Below are 18,864 nucleotides of genomic sequence, written 5' to 3' on the forward strand. Positions count from 1 at the left end.
ATGGAGGATCACTCAGGCATATGGTCCTCTGTGATTTTGAAGAGCTCAGTTGAGCTGCTAGTTGAACATACGAGATGTTCCATTGCAGCTTCTCTAGAGAACCACGGAGACAAGGGAGGGAGGGGTAGGGTATTAGTGATGATAGTGAGAAAGGTTAGGGGGGCGAGGAAGGGAAAAAGGCGGCCGGGGAGGGGGGGGGGTTGTTTGGGGGAAGGGGGGGGCGGGGGCAGATTGCAGCACCTTGGGCTGCATTATTGATACAAGTGTTGTGCTTGCTGTTTTGGTGAAATGGGAGGGAGGGAGGGGAAGAGCCATAATCTTTTGTGCAGATTGCAGGACCTTGAGTTGTTGGAGCTGCATTATGGGATACAAGCTGCTGTGCTTGCTCTTGGAGCAATGGAACGAAGTATGTCTACTAAAGAAAATACAAAGCTAACAACTGTAGCAATAAAATTGCTGGAGGAGTTACATGACCACATCTTATCTATATCCAATATCCCGCGACGGGTGAGTTGAAGTATACAGAATTTTACGATTGACACTTGAGTTGTTATTTCTTTCACGTTTTCATTTGTGTGCTTTTTTGTACATGCCCTTAGTTATTGTACTTTAGATCTGATGGTAGGACCTGGATACAAATCAATCTTGCAGTTGTTGAGTTTGCATATTTATTGTAAAATGCATCACCTACAGGAAAAATGTAGAATTGTAAACTATAAAGATGAAGAAGAAGAAGATGATGATGAGGAGGAGAATAAGAAGAAGAAGAAAGAAAGTTGTATTAACTGTCTAACTGGCCTATGAGACAAAAGTAGATACAGTGGAGCCCTTTTCTCGGATCTTAGTTTGTATTTTACCTCATGGGTTTTGTTTCCAGAGTCTTATTAATGGATTTTCCTATTCTTAGGGGGGGGAAAAATGGCTAATGAAATCTGAACGAAGTACAACTGACAATTGAGACTATGCTGATGATACAACCCTTGTATGTTGAGAATATTATGGTTTTTGCCTTCCGCACAAAAGTCTTTTGGTATGGCTCTTGTTAGGTAGTTTTTAAGATTGGCATTGGATAACCTATACTGCACTTTTAAAGTTTGGCTGTTGCATGTCTTTCATTCTTTACTTTTCTGTTCAATGTTCAGTATTCTGTAATTAGGCTTCCCATTTTTGGACTGTAAATGGGTTGTCAGTCTTCTGTATTGCATGTCACATATCACTTCTGTATTGCATGTCATATTGATATGTAAGCCTTTGAAAAATGAAAGAAGAGAACTGATATTTTGTTGAGAATGAAACTATCTTCTATGTCGTATTGTTTGATTTGGTTCTTCTTGTGTTTGCTAGAGACTTTGCCTGTCAGTTTCACAGCTACAGATTGTATGAACAGAATAGCTTTCATACCCCTATGATGTGATTTGTAAACAAGTACTGTAACATGCTTTTGGCCTGCTCTGACTGCCCTTTTTGGTGTTTTTGTGGATGTGATGGCTTATCGGGGTGGAAACAGCTTTTCTTCATGAATATAGTTGTTGCTTTACTTCACATGGACGATGCATCTGGTCAACCCCTGCCCAATGGGTTGGATAGAAAACTGAGCACTCTACTGGCAGATGTACCAAACTCAGACGACGTTAGGAGGGTCACAGCAGTTGCATTTATAGGTCACTTACTGCAGATCTTGCGATCGTGCTTACCTTCTGATGGGGTTGAGTTTGAAGATCAAAGTCCACTTTCTGCTTTTCCCAAAGGGTTTCCAAGCCGTGCTGGACTGCAAGCTTGGATGTGGAGAACTTCTATTTTACAGCACTTTGTTGATGACTGGGAATGGCGACTTGCTGTTTTGCAACGATTGGCTTCATCTTCGCAACGTGAATGGGACTGGAAAGAAGCCTTGGCTGTTCTTCGTGCTGCCCCTTCGACTTTGTTGAACATGTATGTGGCTGAAAGAATCTTTGTTTTAATTGTATACCCTGTGAAGCTCTGACTGTATTTGGGTGTTACTGATTCCTAAGGCCATGGATGAATCAAATTTAAAGGTCAATGGCAAGATGAGTGCACCAATTGGTGAAGGGCAAAGGAAAAATCATCTGGCTCTTTGTTCAATATACAGTTACTTGGATTGTAATAAGGAAAATCTGTATAATGCAAGTTTGAACTTGGCTATGAAGAAATCCTGTGGCAAGATAATATCTATGTTTGTATTGCAGTTTTATTCAACTATGTTTAGGATAAATTGAACAAATGAGGGTGGTGCGGAAAGGTTTTCGAGGATTGTTTCACATTTTTCTGCATAACTGTGAATGTGCAGAATGCCCTGTATTCAGTTATCAACTCCATGAGTACGTAAGTACACACACATGCCCCTTCTTGTTTCTTTTGTCAAGTCACCGCTACTGTACTTGGTAATTCTCAATGGATGGATGCTTAGTAGAAGGTACACGCCATATACAATAGAGATGCAAGATATTTTAGTGTCTTTCAAACCTGTTTTAGTGGTTAATGAGTGGATAAATGTATTACTCAAAGATTCTAAAATCCAAGAGTTCAATAATGGAGCTGGAGCAATCAACAAGATATAGAAGCCCTATAGTGGTGCTGGAACAAAATATAGAATCACATAGCTGTTTCCAAAAATAGCAGGTTTGAGTGTGAGAAAGCCTTTCCTTGATAAGGGGTGCTCCTATCCAGACAAACAAGGTTGTCGGATTCAAGGATGCGTAGCTCAGAGTGTGTGGATGACACAGCCTTGTGTATTGAGGGTTATGAGCTGATGTTGGAGAGGGTGAGATGTGTTGCACTACAGCAGGTGCAAGTACTATAAGTCGGTTGGTTTCTTATAAATCCTGACTCCAACATAGTTTAGGGCATTCACTTGGGCTTCAGATGGGTGAATAGGGGATGGATAGTTAGATAGCTCAAGTACTAGTTAGGTCTTGACATCTCAACAGTTCAACAGTTTGTAATTTTGATAGATACCATCTGGTGGAAGTTGACTTCTTGAAGCATAGCCCATCTCTCTCTAGCAGGTAGAGCTCTAGTGATCAACCAAGTCTTGCTTACAACCGCTTGGTGTAATCTATTCAATACAGAATATGAACTTATTTCTTCAACATGATGAGACAAATTACAAATAGAGTGACAAGACAAGTAATGATAAAGTTTGATCCAAGTTCTAATATCATTTGTAAATTCCAATAGTAAAGACATGTAAAAAAAAAGGTAGGCAGCCACTAATTCATAGTTTATAGAGTAGTCAATAAACCTAAGAGCTTATTTCACATAAGTCCTCGAACTCATAATCAAGGTGAGCACATGATCATCGCTAGATGAGTGTGTTGATGCTGAACCAAAATATCGCTAAGAAGAATGGCCTGATAATTATACTTTGGCTCTCGAACAAGAGCATCCTTGTCAACGTGAGCAGCCTTGCAAATGAGTTTCCAAACCCATGCCTCCCAGAAGTGATTGCCACCCAAGTGTTGCCACTAACTGCAACATATCAAGAATTGCGTTGTTGGCCTCTATGAGTATGTGAGACTTGGTGCTCTCTATAGACATGCTTGAATTGTTGGAAATGGGATGAGAGAGATGTTGAGCTAAAATATGCATTACTTGCTGATTAGCCTATTAAACGGCCCCAAGGCACACTAAAAATGCTCTTTTAGAGTAAAACCCTAAAATGGGGAGCGGTTCGAGAGAGTTCAGTGGAAACCCTAAAATAGGGAGCAGTTCGAGAGAGTTTAGTGGAAATCCTAATTTTTGGGGCGCCTTTCCACATCTATAAATAGACAGGCTCTCCCCATTCAGCCATTATCCTTGTTTGCAGGTTACACCAGCCCACACACCCTTTGCTGCTGTTGGCGCCCAGTTTCCAGCCTGTAGCCCGCCTCCATCTGCTGTCCAGCCATCATTGACTGCAGCCACATTATCTTCAGCCTGTCCATTGCTGTAGGCGACAGCTCTCAGCTGCTGGCGACTGCTCTAGACTGTCCCAGACTGCTGTTCAGCCTGCTGTCTATCATCTCTAGGGTCAGCCAGCCTGCGTTTTCAGCATTGCAGGCCCTGACACACTTAGACACTTTTTCAGCCTGCTGTTTATAGCAGACTGTGCACAGTTTTCAGCCTCCAATTGGTGCTACACTACTGGATTCACCAATTTCTAGCCTCCAGACTGTTGCGTTTTGGTGACTAGCCTGTTGCCATTCACTATTCAGCACTCCTACACTTTGACTGGTGGTTATAGACTTGGGATCCGTCTTCGGTGGACATCACACTCTGACATTGCTCTGCCCTTGAGCACACTGTACACTCTTACATTCATTTACAGCATTCATTCACTTCAAAGTTGTGTTCTCTCTCTCTCTCTTCTTCTGTTTGTGTTTGAGTTTCTATGTTTGAGTTTTAAGTTTTGTGTTTAGGGTTTGAGTTTTTGAGTTTTGCGTTTAGGGTTTGAGTTTTGCCCTCTATGTTTGTGTCTGTCTCTTTGTGTTTTTTTCGTGGTCATACACTTTGTGTATCCTCAGTGCAAATCCTAGCAGTTTCCTTCACAAGAGAGAGAGTGAACACAAGACAATGAGCAAGAGCGGCCCCAATTCCACAAAAGATGTAAGTGTTAGAATGATAAAATGAAAGTACAATAGGTCTTAAGTAAGTCAAATCTATCCCTAACTCAGCTAGAGTTAATGTAAGTCTAGAACTAACTCTAGAAGTGGTGACACAAGTGATTAATATAGTTGTATTCACACTACAAACCAACTAACTAGAACATTGGGCATTGCCCATAGAATTGACAAATTCTAACACCCCCCTCTGCAATGCCAACATGGTAGAAGTAGAGGAAGATCAATCACCAAAGGGTAGCAAGTTCAAGGACTTTTGAAAAGCCTCAAACTTCTCATAGGGAAGTGCTTTGGTGAAAATGTTTGCAACATTCTCCTTTGTACGAACATGCATCAAACTAATCTCTCCTGCATAGTATCTCTCTTTGACATAATGGTAATGTATCTCAATGTGTTTCATGAGAGCATGAAACACAGTATTTTGTGCTATTCCAATAGTACTTAGATTGTCGGAAAGAATGGGCATAGGATCCTCCAATAGTAAATGTAGATCAACCAACAATTTGTGTAGCCATACACATTCCATTGTTGCCGTGAAGGCTGCCTTGTACTTAGCCTCACAAGATGAGGTAGCCATTGTAGGCTATTTCTTACTTAGCCATGAAATGCATGAGCAACCCAGAAAGAAACAATGTCCACTAGTGGACTGTCTATTGTTTGCATTACCAGCCCAATTTGAATCACTGTAAGTCTATAGATGCAAGTTCCTCCCTTGGTAAAAATAATGCATGTGATTGAGTGCCTTGCAAATATTTGAAGATTTGCTTAATAGCTTGTTAATGTATGGTCCATGGGCTGTGCATATACGTGCTTACTTGAAATATTGCATACTGAATGTTAAGGCATGTGTTGCAAAGATAAATAAGATAGCCAACAACTTGGTAGTAAATTGCAACATTAAACATCTCTTCACCATCGTGTATAGACAACTTTCAGTGGAGCTCCATGGGAGTGCACATAGGTTTGCAATCTTGCATATTAAACCTATTTAAAAGCTTGTCTACATATTGTGACTATGGCATGACGATGCCATTTTGATTTTGGGTGAACTGAACCTCCAAATAGTGGTGTAGGCAGCCTATATCTGACATAGCCTTCATGTTTCAATTCAGCCTTGAAATCTGCAATTTTATCCTCTTTAGGTTGAGTGAATAGCATGCCATCCACATAAAGAATGATAATCAGCAAGTCACCCCCTTCATTCTTAATGTATAGATTGGGAGTAGTTGGACTATTATTGAACCCGGCTAAATAAGCATAAATTTTAGAGTACCATGCATGAAGAGCTTGTTTGAGACCATAAAGAGCCTTATGCAACTTGCAAACCGTGTGCTTTTTTTCCTTAATTATAAACCCTAGAGGTTGTGACACATAAACATCTTCATGTAGATACCCATTCAAGAATGCAGTCTTCATGTCCAATTGATATACTTTCCAGCCATAATTTGTAGCTATAGCAATCACACATCTCACCATACTCATGGTATGTAGGAGCAAAGGTTTTCTCATAATCTATGCCCTTCTTGTGTGCATAGTCTTTTGCTACCAAGTGTGTTTTGTACTTGTTAGTAGTGCCATCATCGTTATGTTTGGGTTTAAAATCCCTATGGCCTTCTTACTAGGTGGTAAATCCACAAGATCCCATGCCAAGTTAGTGGCAATAGTCTTTCTTTCCTGCATGGCCTACATCCAATGTACATCTTGTTGAGCTTCGTCCAAGGAAGTAGGGTCATCATAATCTAGCAATGAGCTCATAAACACATGCTCATCGCAATCATCTACTTCCATAAAATCAGCCAAATGGTCCCCCCCTACATATGTATTGCATGCTTAGCAGCTCTTCTAGTGTGCTAAGGTAGGGGAGCATCCGTTTTACTCTCTTGGAGAGTACGTAATAGCTATCTAATGACTATTTTGGTTGCATTTATAGCAGCTCTTTCATGCTATATTGCATCTTTCAATGCTTGAGGCAAACCATCATCATAACCCTGTTGTTCAAGAGCATGTGGTGCAGCAATAGTTTGTTGTATTATGTTTGTCCGGCCATTTACAACAGACATGGACTCTAAAGAAAGTGGCAAAATACTTGCAAAGACATTACCAATGTCATGGGTGACTGGTATCTCAAACTAATTATATAAAAATGAAAAACTTTCTTCGTGCATGGATTGCACAAGCTATAGTTCTTGCTCTCAAAACTATAGCCAATAAATATGCATTTTACAGTCTTATCATCGAGCTTTACACGATCTCTTTCGGAACATGTGCATAGGCTATGCATCCAAACATTTGAAAGTAGTCAACTTTGGGTTTCTTGCCATGCCAAGCTTAAAATGGTCTAATTGTCTTCAATGCTTTGGTGGGTGTATGATTTAATACACGATTCACACAGTGAAGGCCTTCTAGCCAAAATTTATGTGGCAATCCCTTGCTTTTCAGTATACAAGTCATCTACACAAGTGTCTGCTATTCCTTTCAACAACACCATTTTGCTGAGTCGTCATTGTTACTAAGGCTTGATGTGTGATGCCATTTTCAAGAAAACATGTCTCAAAAGCACGAGACATGTACTCCCCACCTCTATTCGTGCAAAGTGTCTGCACTTTCAAGCTAGTTTCGCCCTCAAGCTTTGCAACAAGATGTTTGAAATGCATAAATACATTAGATTTTTCTTTTAGCCCATACACAGTGACACATGTAACCGAGAGTAGTCATCAATAAAGGTGACAAAATAAAGATCACGCCCAATGTGCACATGTCCTCATAGAACCATAGACATCGAATTGAATAAGCTGCATTTTTTGGATAGTATGCATTGCACCATCCTTCTTGAAAGTAAACTTGTGCATTTTGCCCAAAATATGTCCCTCACATGCATGGGGAGGTGGAATCTCCACTAGAGGCAATGCATCTACCATTTGACACCGCTAAAGGGTCATCAGGCTACCGGAACATCTATGATATTATTCTATTGTCCCTTATCAAGACACCCAGGTTGCTATAACCCATTGTGATAAGCATCAAGTGCCTTTGAGAAAAGATTTGCTAGGCATGCATATGTAAGCACTCCAAAATCGATTAGTGACAAATGACAATGGGAACTCAGTATGTAATCTATGTATGATATAATCTTTGTGGATCAAATTTTTCTTTCTCCACTTTTTGACAATGCTATGGTCTATAGCGGGCATGCCACAACTCTGCTTTTTGCATTGTGGGCAAAAGAATATTAACAACCAAAGCATCATGAGATCGTCTATCATATGTGTCCAACAAAAGGAGACCCTTATACAGGGTGGCAAATAGCTTGAGTGCATAATCCACGTCTTTTTCTTTGACAATGCATTTATCATCTTCAAAGATGACTTGACAGCCATGCTTATTAAAGCAGATATAGAAATTGTTAAATGCATTTGTCATCTTCAAGTGGTAATTCTCTAAGTAGGGAGTCATAAAAACAATCTTGGAATTCTTTTAAGAATTTTGTCAACTCATTATTTAACATTAAAATACTAGACTTAGCATTATCTTCGATATCAATGATGAGATGTAGCCAGAGGTTGAAGAACTTGATGAAACCTTGGTCCTAAAATATAAGATGAAGGCAGGATCGAAGCTCAGCACAGAAATCAGTAGACAACAGTGTGAGAGTAAAGCACGGCACCCAATGCAATAGATTGAAAGAGTGAAAGAGTGTAAGCTGAAAAGTACAAAGTACAATCCTTAAACCTTAGGGTTGTAAGGGATGTTCACACTTGAACACGATAAGTGCTCGTAAGTGTGTGATATAAGCACATATGAAATAATACAATAAGTCTGGGGGAAAAAACCTCTCATACCGAGAGTAAAAAGTGCCCTAGTATCCTACCGATCATCGACACTCCTATGTGAGCATAGGCGTAAGTGAGACGTAAGTAAGAAAACCCAACAAACCCCCCTGGAGTGAAGAGTGATCAAGAGTACAAGGATCATCCGCCACCAACGGAGATCAAATTTAAAGCATTGCGAAATGCTTCAAATTTGTCACGAGGAAGAGCTTTGGTGAAGATGTCTGCCACATTACTGGTGGTAGGACAATAGGCAAGGCTGATATCACCTGCATGTAGCCTCTCTCTAACAAAGTGATAATGTATCTCAATGTGTTTCATGCATGCATGAAACACTAGGTTCCGTGCCACTACAATGGCACTCTGACTGTCAGTGAACAAAGAAGTACGCTTCGTAATAGATACATCTAGATCAACGAGCAAACGTCTAATCCATACGCATTCAACTATGGTAGTGAAAACTCCCTTGTATTCAGCTTCACATGACGATGTGGCAATAGTAGGCTGTTTCTTGCTAAGCCAAGATATGCAAGATGAGCCAAGAAAGAAACAATTGTCACTAGTGGAGTGACGTGAATTATAATCACTAGCCCAATCAGAATCACTCTAAGCACGTAACTGTAGTGGTCCCCCCTTGGCATAAATCAAGACACGCTTAACAGCTTGCCAATGTGACATGTGCGGTTGATGCATATATCTGCTCAGGGTTGAAATTGCAAGCTGTATGTCCAGCCTAGTGTTGCATAAGTAAATAAGACATCCAACTGCTGGAGCATATGTATGTATATCAAACAAATCATTGTCATCATGTAATGACAGCTTAAGTCCAGGTTCCATTGGTGTATAGATTGGCTTGCAATCCTGTTAGCCAAACTTCTCAAGAAGTTTACCAATATATCTTGATTGTGATAAACCAATACCTCTAGCATCATGTATGAACTGAATGCACAATTAATAATGCAAAGACCCCAAGTCAGACAAGTCAAAAGTTTGTTGCACATTTTTTTTGAATGCTGAAATTTGGTCAGCATGTGTCCCTATGTGTCCCTGTAAGCAAGAGATCATCAACATATAGACAAATGATCAGCTTAGATCCCCTACGTAAAGGGTAGACTCAGATGAGCTGTTTATGAACCCTTGGCTAAGTAAGAAAGCATCTATCTTTGCATACCAAGCTCTAGGAGCTTGTTTCAAGCCATATAAAGCTTTTTTCAGCTTGCAAACCAAGTGTTCCGAGCCCTCAATTGCAAAAACAATGGGCTGTTGTACATATACTTCCTCATGAAGTTCCCCATGTAAAAGTGCAGTTTTAATATCCAACTGATGCACAGTCCATCCATAATGAGCAGCCAAAGCAACCATAGACTTGATGGTCGTCATGGGGGAAGTACGAGCAAATGTCTCCTCATAGTCAATGCATTTCTTTTGTGCATAGCCTTTAGCTACAAGCCTTGCCTTATATTTGTCAATGGATCCATCTGCATTCTGTTTCAGCTTGTAGACCCATTTTGTTCCAATGGATTTCTTTCCAAAGGGCAAAGACACCAAATCCCATGCTTGATTCTTAGTGATAGAATCCAATTCAGCTTGCATTGCTGCCATCCAATGCACACTCTGTTGTGCATCCTTAAAACATTCAGGCTCCTCATCATCAAGTGTGCTTGCTGCCATAACAAAGTCCATGGTATGTGCAGTATCATGCATACGAACTTGCCTTCTAGTACGGCCAGCCATGGGTGCATCCAGATGACTATCTTTCATAGTCTGTAAATACCATCTAGGCATTTGTCTTGCCTCCTGACTGTGCATAAGCTCTTACTGAATTTTAATTTCAGCACTTTGCTGAATATTCAGATCAGCCAATGGCTGATTTTCTGCATTTTCCAAAGGAGCAGCTAGCTGAACATTGAGTTCACTTGTTGAAACTCCAACTAAATCACCAAATGTAATGGGCAACAGCCCTTCAAATACATCATGGGCAGCCTGTCTAAACCAGCCAGGGACAATTCTGATTTTTCATCAAATAGTACATCCCTATTGACAAACACCTTTTTAGAAACATATCATAGAGTTTGTAGTCTTTGCTCTCAGTACTATATCCCACAAAAATGCATTTGACAGCCTTGTTATCCAACTTTTATCTGAGTACCTGTGGAATGTGTGCATATGCAAGGTACCCAAAGATACGAAAGTGTCCAACAAAAGGTTTCCAGCTGTTCCAAGCCTCAAAAGGTGTAATTTTCTTCAATGCTTTGGTGGGGCATCTGTTCAAAACATGGCAAGCACACATGACGGCTTCCATCCAAAAATTGTGTGGCAAGCTCTTTGCCTTCAACATACATCTGGCCATCTCCATGAGTGATCGATTCTCTCTCTGTAATCCCATTCTGCTGTGGGGTATAAGCAGTAGTGTACTGATGGATAATTTCCTTTTGCTTCAAAAAAGAATTCAGCATAGAGGACATGTATTCCCCCCCTCTGTCCGAACGGAGAGTCTTAATTTTACAACCAGACTGGTTTTCAACAAGTGCAATAAAAGCCAAGAATGCATCATACACTTCTGGCTTTTTGACCAAAGAGTAGACCCAACAAAATCAAGTAAAGTCATCAATAAAGGTCACAAAATAGTAACATCCTCGCAATGACTTTGTCTACATAGGCCCACATACATCTCAATGCACTAACTGCAACCTGGCTGTTGCTCTAAAAGCAACATCACGGGGAAACGAAAAACGATGCATTTTTCCCAAAATACATCCTTCGCACAAGTGCTCAGGAGATCTCTCCAGTAGAGGTAATCCATCTAGCATCTGTGTATGCTGTAAGAGCATCAAGTTGCCAAAGTTCACATCTCCCATCCTAGCATGCCAATACTCTACCTGTATCATAGCAAGAGTAAGAGTGGATGCCAAGTATGCTGACTGATCAACTGAAAGAGCATCCAACTCGTATAACCCATGACATAAAGCGCTTGTCAAGACCAAAGTCATGTGTTCTTTGTCTCTCACCATGCATATGCCATCATCAAATTTGACCTGCAATCCACAACGTGCCAAAGAAGAAATAGAGAGTAGATTCTTCTTTATGCCTGGCACAAATAAAACATCTTGTAGGTGGAGAATAGAGCCATCAATGGCTGTGAGCACAATCTCCCTAATACCTCTAATAGAGTATGATGCATTGTTGGCACACTGTACAGACTTGCCAATTGGAGCTACACCAATAGAAGCAAATAAATATATACGAGATGTAATATGCCTTGAAGCACCATTGTTAAAAAACCAAGTGTCTGCATCCTCACTAGAGCTAAATGCTCGATCAGCCCAAGAAGTATCATAACTGCATGCGTAAAAGCAATAGTCCCTGTCTGCAACAAAGCACGTGGACTTAGTAGCAGTGGAAGGAGCATCAGAAACAGACATTCCTGACTCCTCCTCCTCCTTGGCAATGCGCTTTTTGTACTTAGTAATGTAGTGGCCTGGCTTCTTGCAATAATGGAATTTGCCCTTTTTGGCTTGCGTGTCCCCTTGTTTTTCTACTTGCCTGTGATGTGCCAGAAGTCCCAGAACTCCGCGGACCATTCTTTACTTGGTTGCCTTTATCTTTCTGTCTAGCCATAAAAGCTTGCTCAGAGGCTATGGCATCCACATCACTATTTCTTTCTGTTTGCTCCTCCTCTAGAAGCAAATTGGCTAACTGAAGAAAAGTGATTGGCTGTGTGGCAATCCTCATGGTGAGGTTTAAGGCTGTATGAAAAGCCAAGTACGAAGGAGGTAATGAGTTCAAAGTGGTAGATATCATCTATGCATCAGAATAGTACTTATCAACATTCATGAGTTGCTCACGCAAGTCTTAAATTTTGTTCAAGCGATCCTGAATAGAATCACCTTCATCCATTTTTAATGTTTCTAGCTCTTTCTTTAAAAAAGAGATGCGAGTCTCATTCTTGCTTACAAACATCTGCTCCAAAGTTAGCCAAGCTTCTTGTGAAGAAGTTGCTGAACGAATGTGGGGGATGATTGACCGTTGAACTGCCAATGCAATCAGTGACAAAGCTTGTGCACCCCGTGTATCCCATGCTTTTTGAGTTGTTGTTTTTGGAGAAGTGGTTGAAGTGGAGCAGGTTGAGGTGCATGTTGTGGATGTCTTTTGGAGGAGGAGTAGTTGGAGCCACAACTCGAGGTCTAGCTTCTTCTCCACTGACATAATCCCAAAGATTTTTCGCCACAAGTATATTCTTCATCATGAAGGACCAAAGTGAATAGTTGTTTCCATCCAATCTGTCCTCCTTGGATACATAGGTGAAGACATCTCGTCCTTGATTTGCCATGATAATCAATTACCAAAAGAAGCAAAAGAGCAATGTCCAAGCGGGACCAAACTGGAAATATGAAAATTTCCAAAAATTGCAGGAAATAACTTTTTGCAATTAGTACACAGAGGTGCACTTTGTCAAAACTGTCTTTAATGCACGCAGTCCAAGGTGCAATCAGTGTTCAACAACACTGTATCAGCAAAATCCCCAAAATTTCTTGCCCTAGATTTGTTCAAAACAGTCTATCAATGATTGTAACTGCAGTACATGTGCCAATGTCCTCAAAAAACACAAAAGCCCCAAAATGTCTGATAAATTTGGCTAGAAATTTGCATCCACTGTACGTATCCACAGTTCTGTCTGTTGGGTAGAAACCCCCTCTTCCAGAAATTGATTCTGGGATTAAAATATTTTTTGAAAAAAAAACCTCAGAAATGACGGGTTGACATGAGCACAGGTACATGTGAGCTGGTGGGCATCAGAACTGTGGCGAGCTGGTGCAGATTTGTCAGTCGCAGTCGTGTGGTGGCTACAGGCGGGCGTGGTGACTACAGGCTGCCGGCTGCAGATGCAGAAGGTTGACGACTGATGTGGCGAGCACTGCCACATGTGGGCGGATGGCTTGTACCTAGAAGGGCGTGGCAGATGGCGTTGCTTGCTCACAGGTGGCGGCACAGTAGGCAGAAGAGGCGTAGCGCCACAGGGGCTCCTGGAGACTGGCGGGCTGGTGCAGGAGGCTGCGTGACTGACGGGTGACGTTGTCAGGTCGTGGCCACGGTGGCCGGTACAGTAGACTGGCGTGGTGAGCTGGTGGTGCAGGACGAAGTAGCTGCTGTAGTACAGGACACAGGTTGAGCTGCTGCAGGACAAGGCGTAGATATGGTGGTCTTGGGGGCAGAACTGGACTGAGCGAGGAGCTCCCAAAGGCTGAGTGGAGCTGAGCTGAACGGAAACTCAGCTGAACAGAGCCAATGCTTTGATACTAAATGTGAGATGAAGGCAGGATCAAAGCTCAGCATAGAAATCAGTAGACAGTGTGAGAGTGAAGCATGACACCCAATGCAATAGACTGAAAGAGTGTAAGCTGAAAAGTACAAAGTACAACCCTTAAACCTTAGGGTTGTAAGGGGTGTTCACACTCGAACACGATAAGTGCCCGTAAGTGTGTGACATAAGCACATACAAAATAATACAATAAGTCTGGGGGAAAAAACCTCTCATACTGAGAGTAAAAAGTGCCCCAGTGTCCTATTGATCACCGACACTCCTATGTGAGCGTAGGCATAAGTGAGAAAACCCAACAAAGTAGATATTGGCACATAAGGAAAGGAAGGTCAAGGGTAAAGTTTCCTATCACTATTCAAAGAAGTTTTAGAACTATGCATCTCAGCTTCTCATCTGCCTTGAGACGAGCTGATTTGTGGTTCACACCTGCCTTGAAATGATCTAAGTTATTGTTTCAGAATCAGTCGATTGCCATGGTAATTGCTGAATGAACTACACTTTTGAAGATCCTGACCAATCATCTTTCTTTTGCATCGCTTCTATTATGGGCAATGCTCGAGACTGAATGGACTCTTCTTCATTATTTGTTTGTCGACATAAATGCCTCTTCTTCCTCCTTTTATAGCCCTTTTCTACCTACAATCACAATAGGTACATGCTTTGATACCACTTGTGGGAAATTTCAGAATTATGAAGACCAAATTCAACCTTTAGATTGAATAAACAGTAGATTATTGGTAATTAATGACAAAGAGAATGTATAGAAATTGGACACCAAGTGAACTTCTCTGATCTTCATTCACCATCATCTTATACGAAACATGATTGTGAATGAAGAAAACACATGATAAAACACATGATCATTAAATCCTTCAATTCTTCCCCTTAATGCTCAACTTGTTTTCCTTTGAGTTATCTATCTCTTCTCTTGTAGTCACTCATCAAAATATGTAGTTTGGGTCTGTTAGCTCTTGTGTTCACTCTGGATCTCACTCTGCTCATTTTCTTGTGTATCAATCTGTGCTGAGTATTAAGTATATGCATGCAATATTTTACTCGATAATGTACGGCTCATTTGGTCTGGTCTTTTTGCTATGATTTCATTCACACTCTCTATTTGAATCTCAATTTCAGACTCTAGTTAAGTCTCGGTTATTTAGGGTTTGATGAATAACATGGGCAAGATTGCTGTAGGTGTCCCCTGGTTTCAGGTTATGGTCTAGCACCATTGCCAGCATGTTGCTTTGGTCAAATCTGTTTCTTGTAGGAGGAATTAGGTCCATCCATTCGATTTAATTTTCCAATAGAAAAATATTTCCATTCATTTGGATTATTATAATAACTGCAAATAGGAAAATTTGGGAAAACTGTGCAGGCATATACTTGATCATTGTTAGGCCATATGCTCGTGATGTTTACTTTTTAGCTCACAAGATCTGTCTTGTATGTGTTTTACTGTCTTTTTTTTTTTGGTTTTGTTATTTTATCTTGTTTTGGTAGGTAAGGACTATTTAAGACTGACATTGAATCAATCCACCAGGTTCATGCTTATGGTCCTCTTGTAAGGTGTTTGCACTCAGAACATTGATGTGCTATGTACAATGGTTTTCTTGTGCAGGTGTGTGCAGAGGGCTCAGTATGACCTTGGTGAAGAGGCAGTGCATCGGTTTGCCTTACCACCAGAAGATGAAGCTGCATTGCAGCTGGCCGAATGGGTTGATGGAGCTGTAGCAAGAGCAACGGTTAGAACCAATTAAAGTGTTTGTTTACCATTCGGTCTGTTTTCTTTGGAATTGTTTGAGCTGTCTGAAAGAACTGTGTCAAACCTGATTGAGTTTATTTTGTTGAAACAGGTTGATGAAGTTGTGTCACGGGTAGCAGAGGGAGCATCAAGCCCTGCTGAAGCCCTTAAACTTGCTGGGATTCGTGCACCATTGGCCCCACTTGCAAGTGTATGGCAGTAAACATTTTCATTTGGCTCATAGCAAATGAGGATCGAGAAAGCTAGTTGATTTTTGTAAACTTGTGCCATAGGTTCTGCTATGTGTAGATGTTGCAGCTGCATCAGCAAGAGCTATTGATATGTCAAAGCAGCTTCTTCACCAGGTTATTGCCTCTTAGGCTTTTGAGATCTCGGCATTATGTGATAATTCTTTTGAAATCTGTTTGAAAGAGAATGTTAAACAGGCACGCCTATTACTGGCTGAGATTTCTTCTGGAAGTCGACAAGTGTCAAACCATGCTGAGCAGATACAAGAGGCTTGCATCCTTTCTGTATCCAAACGGGTCTTACAATGTTTGCAAGATTTATTAGACAAGGTAAGCTGAGTTAGTAAGATCCATTGGTGCTATTGATTCCATTTGTTCTATTTGCGTATTTGTTTTATAAATAGGGCATATATACAAGAGTATTCAACCTGAATATGTGTTGACATCCGTATGCACATGTGTGTGCACATACTTGCAGAAACATTTAGAAAAAAGTTAAAATGCCTTTAATGTCCTTAAAATTACATTGCTTGAAGGATCTGAAGTATGCTTTGCAAAATTAGAAAGATTTACATTTTATTTTACAATAATAAGAGCATGATTTTTTTTTCAGTGTGCGGTCCATACGGTCCATAAGGCTGAGAAATTTTGCAAAGGAAGGAACAATTGAGTGATCTTACCAAGGGCAGAATATTTTGAAGGAGAGTTTAGATTGTCATGAAATACTTGTCCAAACATGGATGACTAGCTTTTGAGAGTCTATGTGCACTTTGCTGAAGTACCACACTACAATTAAAAAGGGTAGACTTTTACTGATCTTTGCATGGGTGCATCTAAGTGTGTGATGTGAATAATCAGTGAGCAATGAGTACGAGTAACTATTGAGTAATAACTATCAACATCAATAAACAATCATGATATCATCATGTGTATGTGACATGTGTAATGCCATGGGTGATTGCCAACTGGTAACTAGCAACCGCAATGCTAAACTGATTCTTGACTCCTGAGGTATCATGAGTCTAATCTCTAGAGTCCATGACTCATAACTCATCCGGATTTTGAGGATCTGTGCACTATCTCCTTATCCGACTCTAAGGACCCTTGTATCCCGTGATTGGATTCACGTGCCTCCAAAATAGATGTGGTGGCATGATAAGGCAATGCGAAATAGGAATTTGTAAAGTTAAGAAGTAAAAGAAGTTTGAGAAAAAGGAGGAGGGGAATAAATAAAGGAGGGTTGAAGAACAAGAAGAACTTAGAAAAAAAGAAGAAAAGAGAAGAACCTAGAAGGAGAAGTAAAGAAGAAGAAGAAAATAAGGAAGGAAGGAGGAGGAGGAGAAGGAGGAGAAGTCCAGAGTTGTAGGAGGTAATGTGCTTCAGCAAGAGGAGGAGATAGTTGTACAAAAGATCGGAGCAAAACTGAAAACCGGTTTGCTCGTTCGATGCAGGGTGCAGAAACGGCGTTTTGCCATTATCGTTTCCGTTTGAAACAGCCGTTCGGTTCGGGCCCTCGAAACGCTTTTTTGGGGTACTATGGACAATGGGTGGGTCCTGACCTGTATGTTAGATGAGGTCTATGTGATTGGATGGCAAAAAGGTGACCTTTGTGGATCTACACCCTTTGGGTTAGATAGAGTAGTTATGCTGGTAGCAACTTGAGGCACAACGTATAGAGTTGCAGGATTGACAGTAAAGGAAATATTCCCTGGCCAACTAGGGAAGGTTCATAATATGGTCAGACATGCTGACCAGACTATCTTTATGCGCTATAAAAGGAAGACCCCTCTAAAGCCATTGCCAATCTATCTTTCACCCAATTATAGTTCTTCTAGCTAACCTTTAAGTGTTGGTAGCAACTCGAGGCACAACGCATGGAGTTGTGGGGCCGACGATAAAGGGAATACTCCTTGGTCAACCAGGGAAGGTTCATAATATGGTTGGACATGCCGATTAGACTACCTTCTCGGGCTATAAAAGGAAGACCCCTCTAAAGCCATTGTCAATCTATCTTTCACTAAGTCCGAGTTTTTCTAGCTACCCTTAAGCGCTTCACATATTATATGTTTGGATCACCATCTAAGCTTCACAGTGGAAGCACAAAGGTGGACATAGATATCTTTGTATCAGTCTGTCTGAAATTGAAGCAGTCTTTGTTCTTCTTATATTTGTTGTGTATTCTCTACTCCTTGCTCAAATTCTGTTTGTTGTGCCATGTAATTTCTACATGGTATCAAAGAGGTAAGAGTTTCAACAATGAAGAGAAGAAATGTCATCTGTTGCATCAAGTAGCGATGCTGGCGTATCAGGTGGTGTTTCTATTGTATGGGAATTCAAACATTGAGGATTCATTTATCAACCTTCAATGAAGGCAAGTTAGATGGTACAAACTACACTTTGTGGAAGTTTTAAATCACAACTATCCTTGATTCTTATGAGCTTCAAGAGACAATGCTGGGCACTAATCCAGAACCACAACCCATCCTTGACCCATCAATTCGAGTGTTACGGTTTTTCCAAATGCAGATATTCTACGAGCTTGGAAACGAAGGAATGTAGATGCATTGTGTGCTTTAGTGATAAGTTGTTCTGGCAATGTCTTGACCTTGATTGAATATACAACCAAGGCATCAGAGGTTTGGAACGTATTGAGGAGTCAGTACGAAACACGAAATCAAACAAGGATTCAAAACTTGGAGAATCAACTAGTAGTAAAAAATCTTGCTGAAGGAGAGACAATGAAGGATTCATCACTCGGATTAAGAATTTGCGCGACCAGATGGCTGGTGCTAGATACAAAAGACTAGTGAGGAGCTAGCTCGGAGGTGTCTTCGGATTTGTCCACCAAAGTTTGATGGATTAGTAATTATCCTAAACATTTAGGTAAGATCCTAAGCTTTGACGTTTTAGGAATTTTGTGCACTACTAATGGAGGAGTTGAGACTTAAAGCCCAAGAAGATAGCAGTAGTGGAGATGTTGCGTTTTTTGCCAATGTGAAAGGTAAAGATGGTTCCTCTACCAATGGTGACAAAAAGAAAAAGGGTGGTAAGAAAAAGTTTCAGGGAGAGTGCTTGTACTGCAAGAAGAAAGGATATGCAATTGCACATT

General features: G+C 40.8%; 1 protein-coding gene across 6 annotated transcripts in view; it reads left to right on the forward strand.

The window, feature by feature from the left end:
• LOC148021024 (zinc finger FYVE domain protein) overlaps positions 1-18,864 on the forward strand; it is a 207,190-nt gene that overhangs the window by 76,195 nt on the left and 112,131 nt on the right. For all 6 annotated transcript variants that reach the window (XM_087698861.1, XM_087698862.1, XM_087698863.1 and 3 more), the window contains 6 exons: positions 330-507; positions 1,508-1,932; positions 15,385-15,508; positions 15,620-15,718; positions 15,801-15,872; positions 15,954-16,085. In XM_087698861.1, the coding sequence (XP_087554987.1) occupies positions 330-507; positions 1,508-1,932; positions 15,385-15,508; positions 15,620-15,718; positions 15,801-15,872; positions 15,954-16,085 (1,030 nt within the window). The remainder of the gene's footprint in view (positions 1-329; positions 508-1,507; positions 1,933-15,384; positions 15,509-15,619; positions 15,719-15,800; positions 15,873-15,953; positions 16,086-18,864) is intronic.

The sequence above is a fragment of the Lygodium microphyllum genome, chromosome 18 (genome assembly GCF_053477565.2).
Source record: "Lygodium microphyllum isolate KBCC chromosome 18, Lygodium_microphyllum_v1.1.10, whole genome shotgun sequence".
In the NCBI taxonomy this organism is placed as follows: domain Eukaryota; kingdom Viridiplantae; phylum Streptophyta; class Polypodiopsida; order Schizaeales; family Lygodiaceae; genus Lygodium; species Lygodium microphyllum.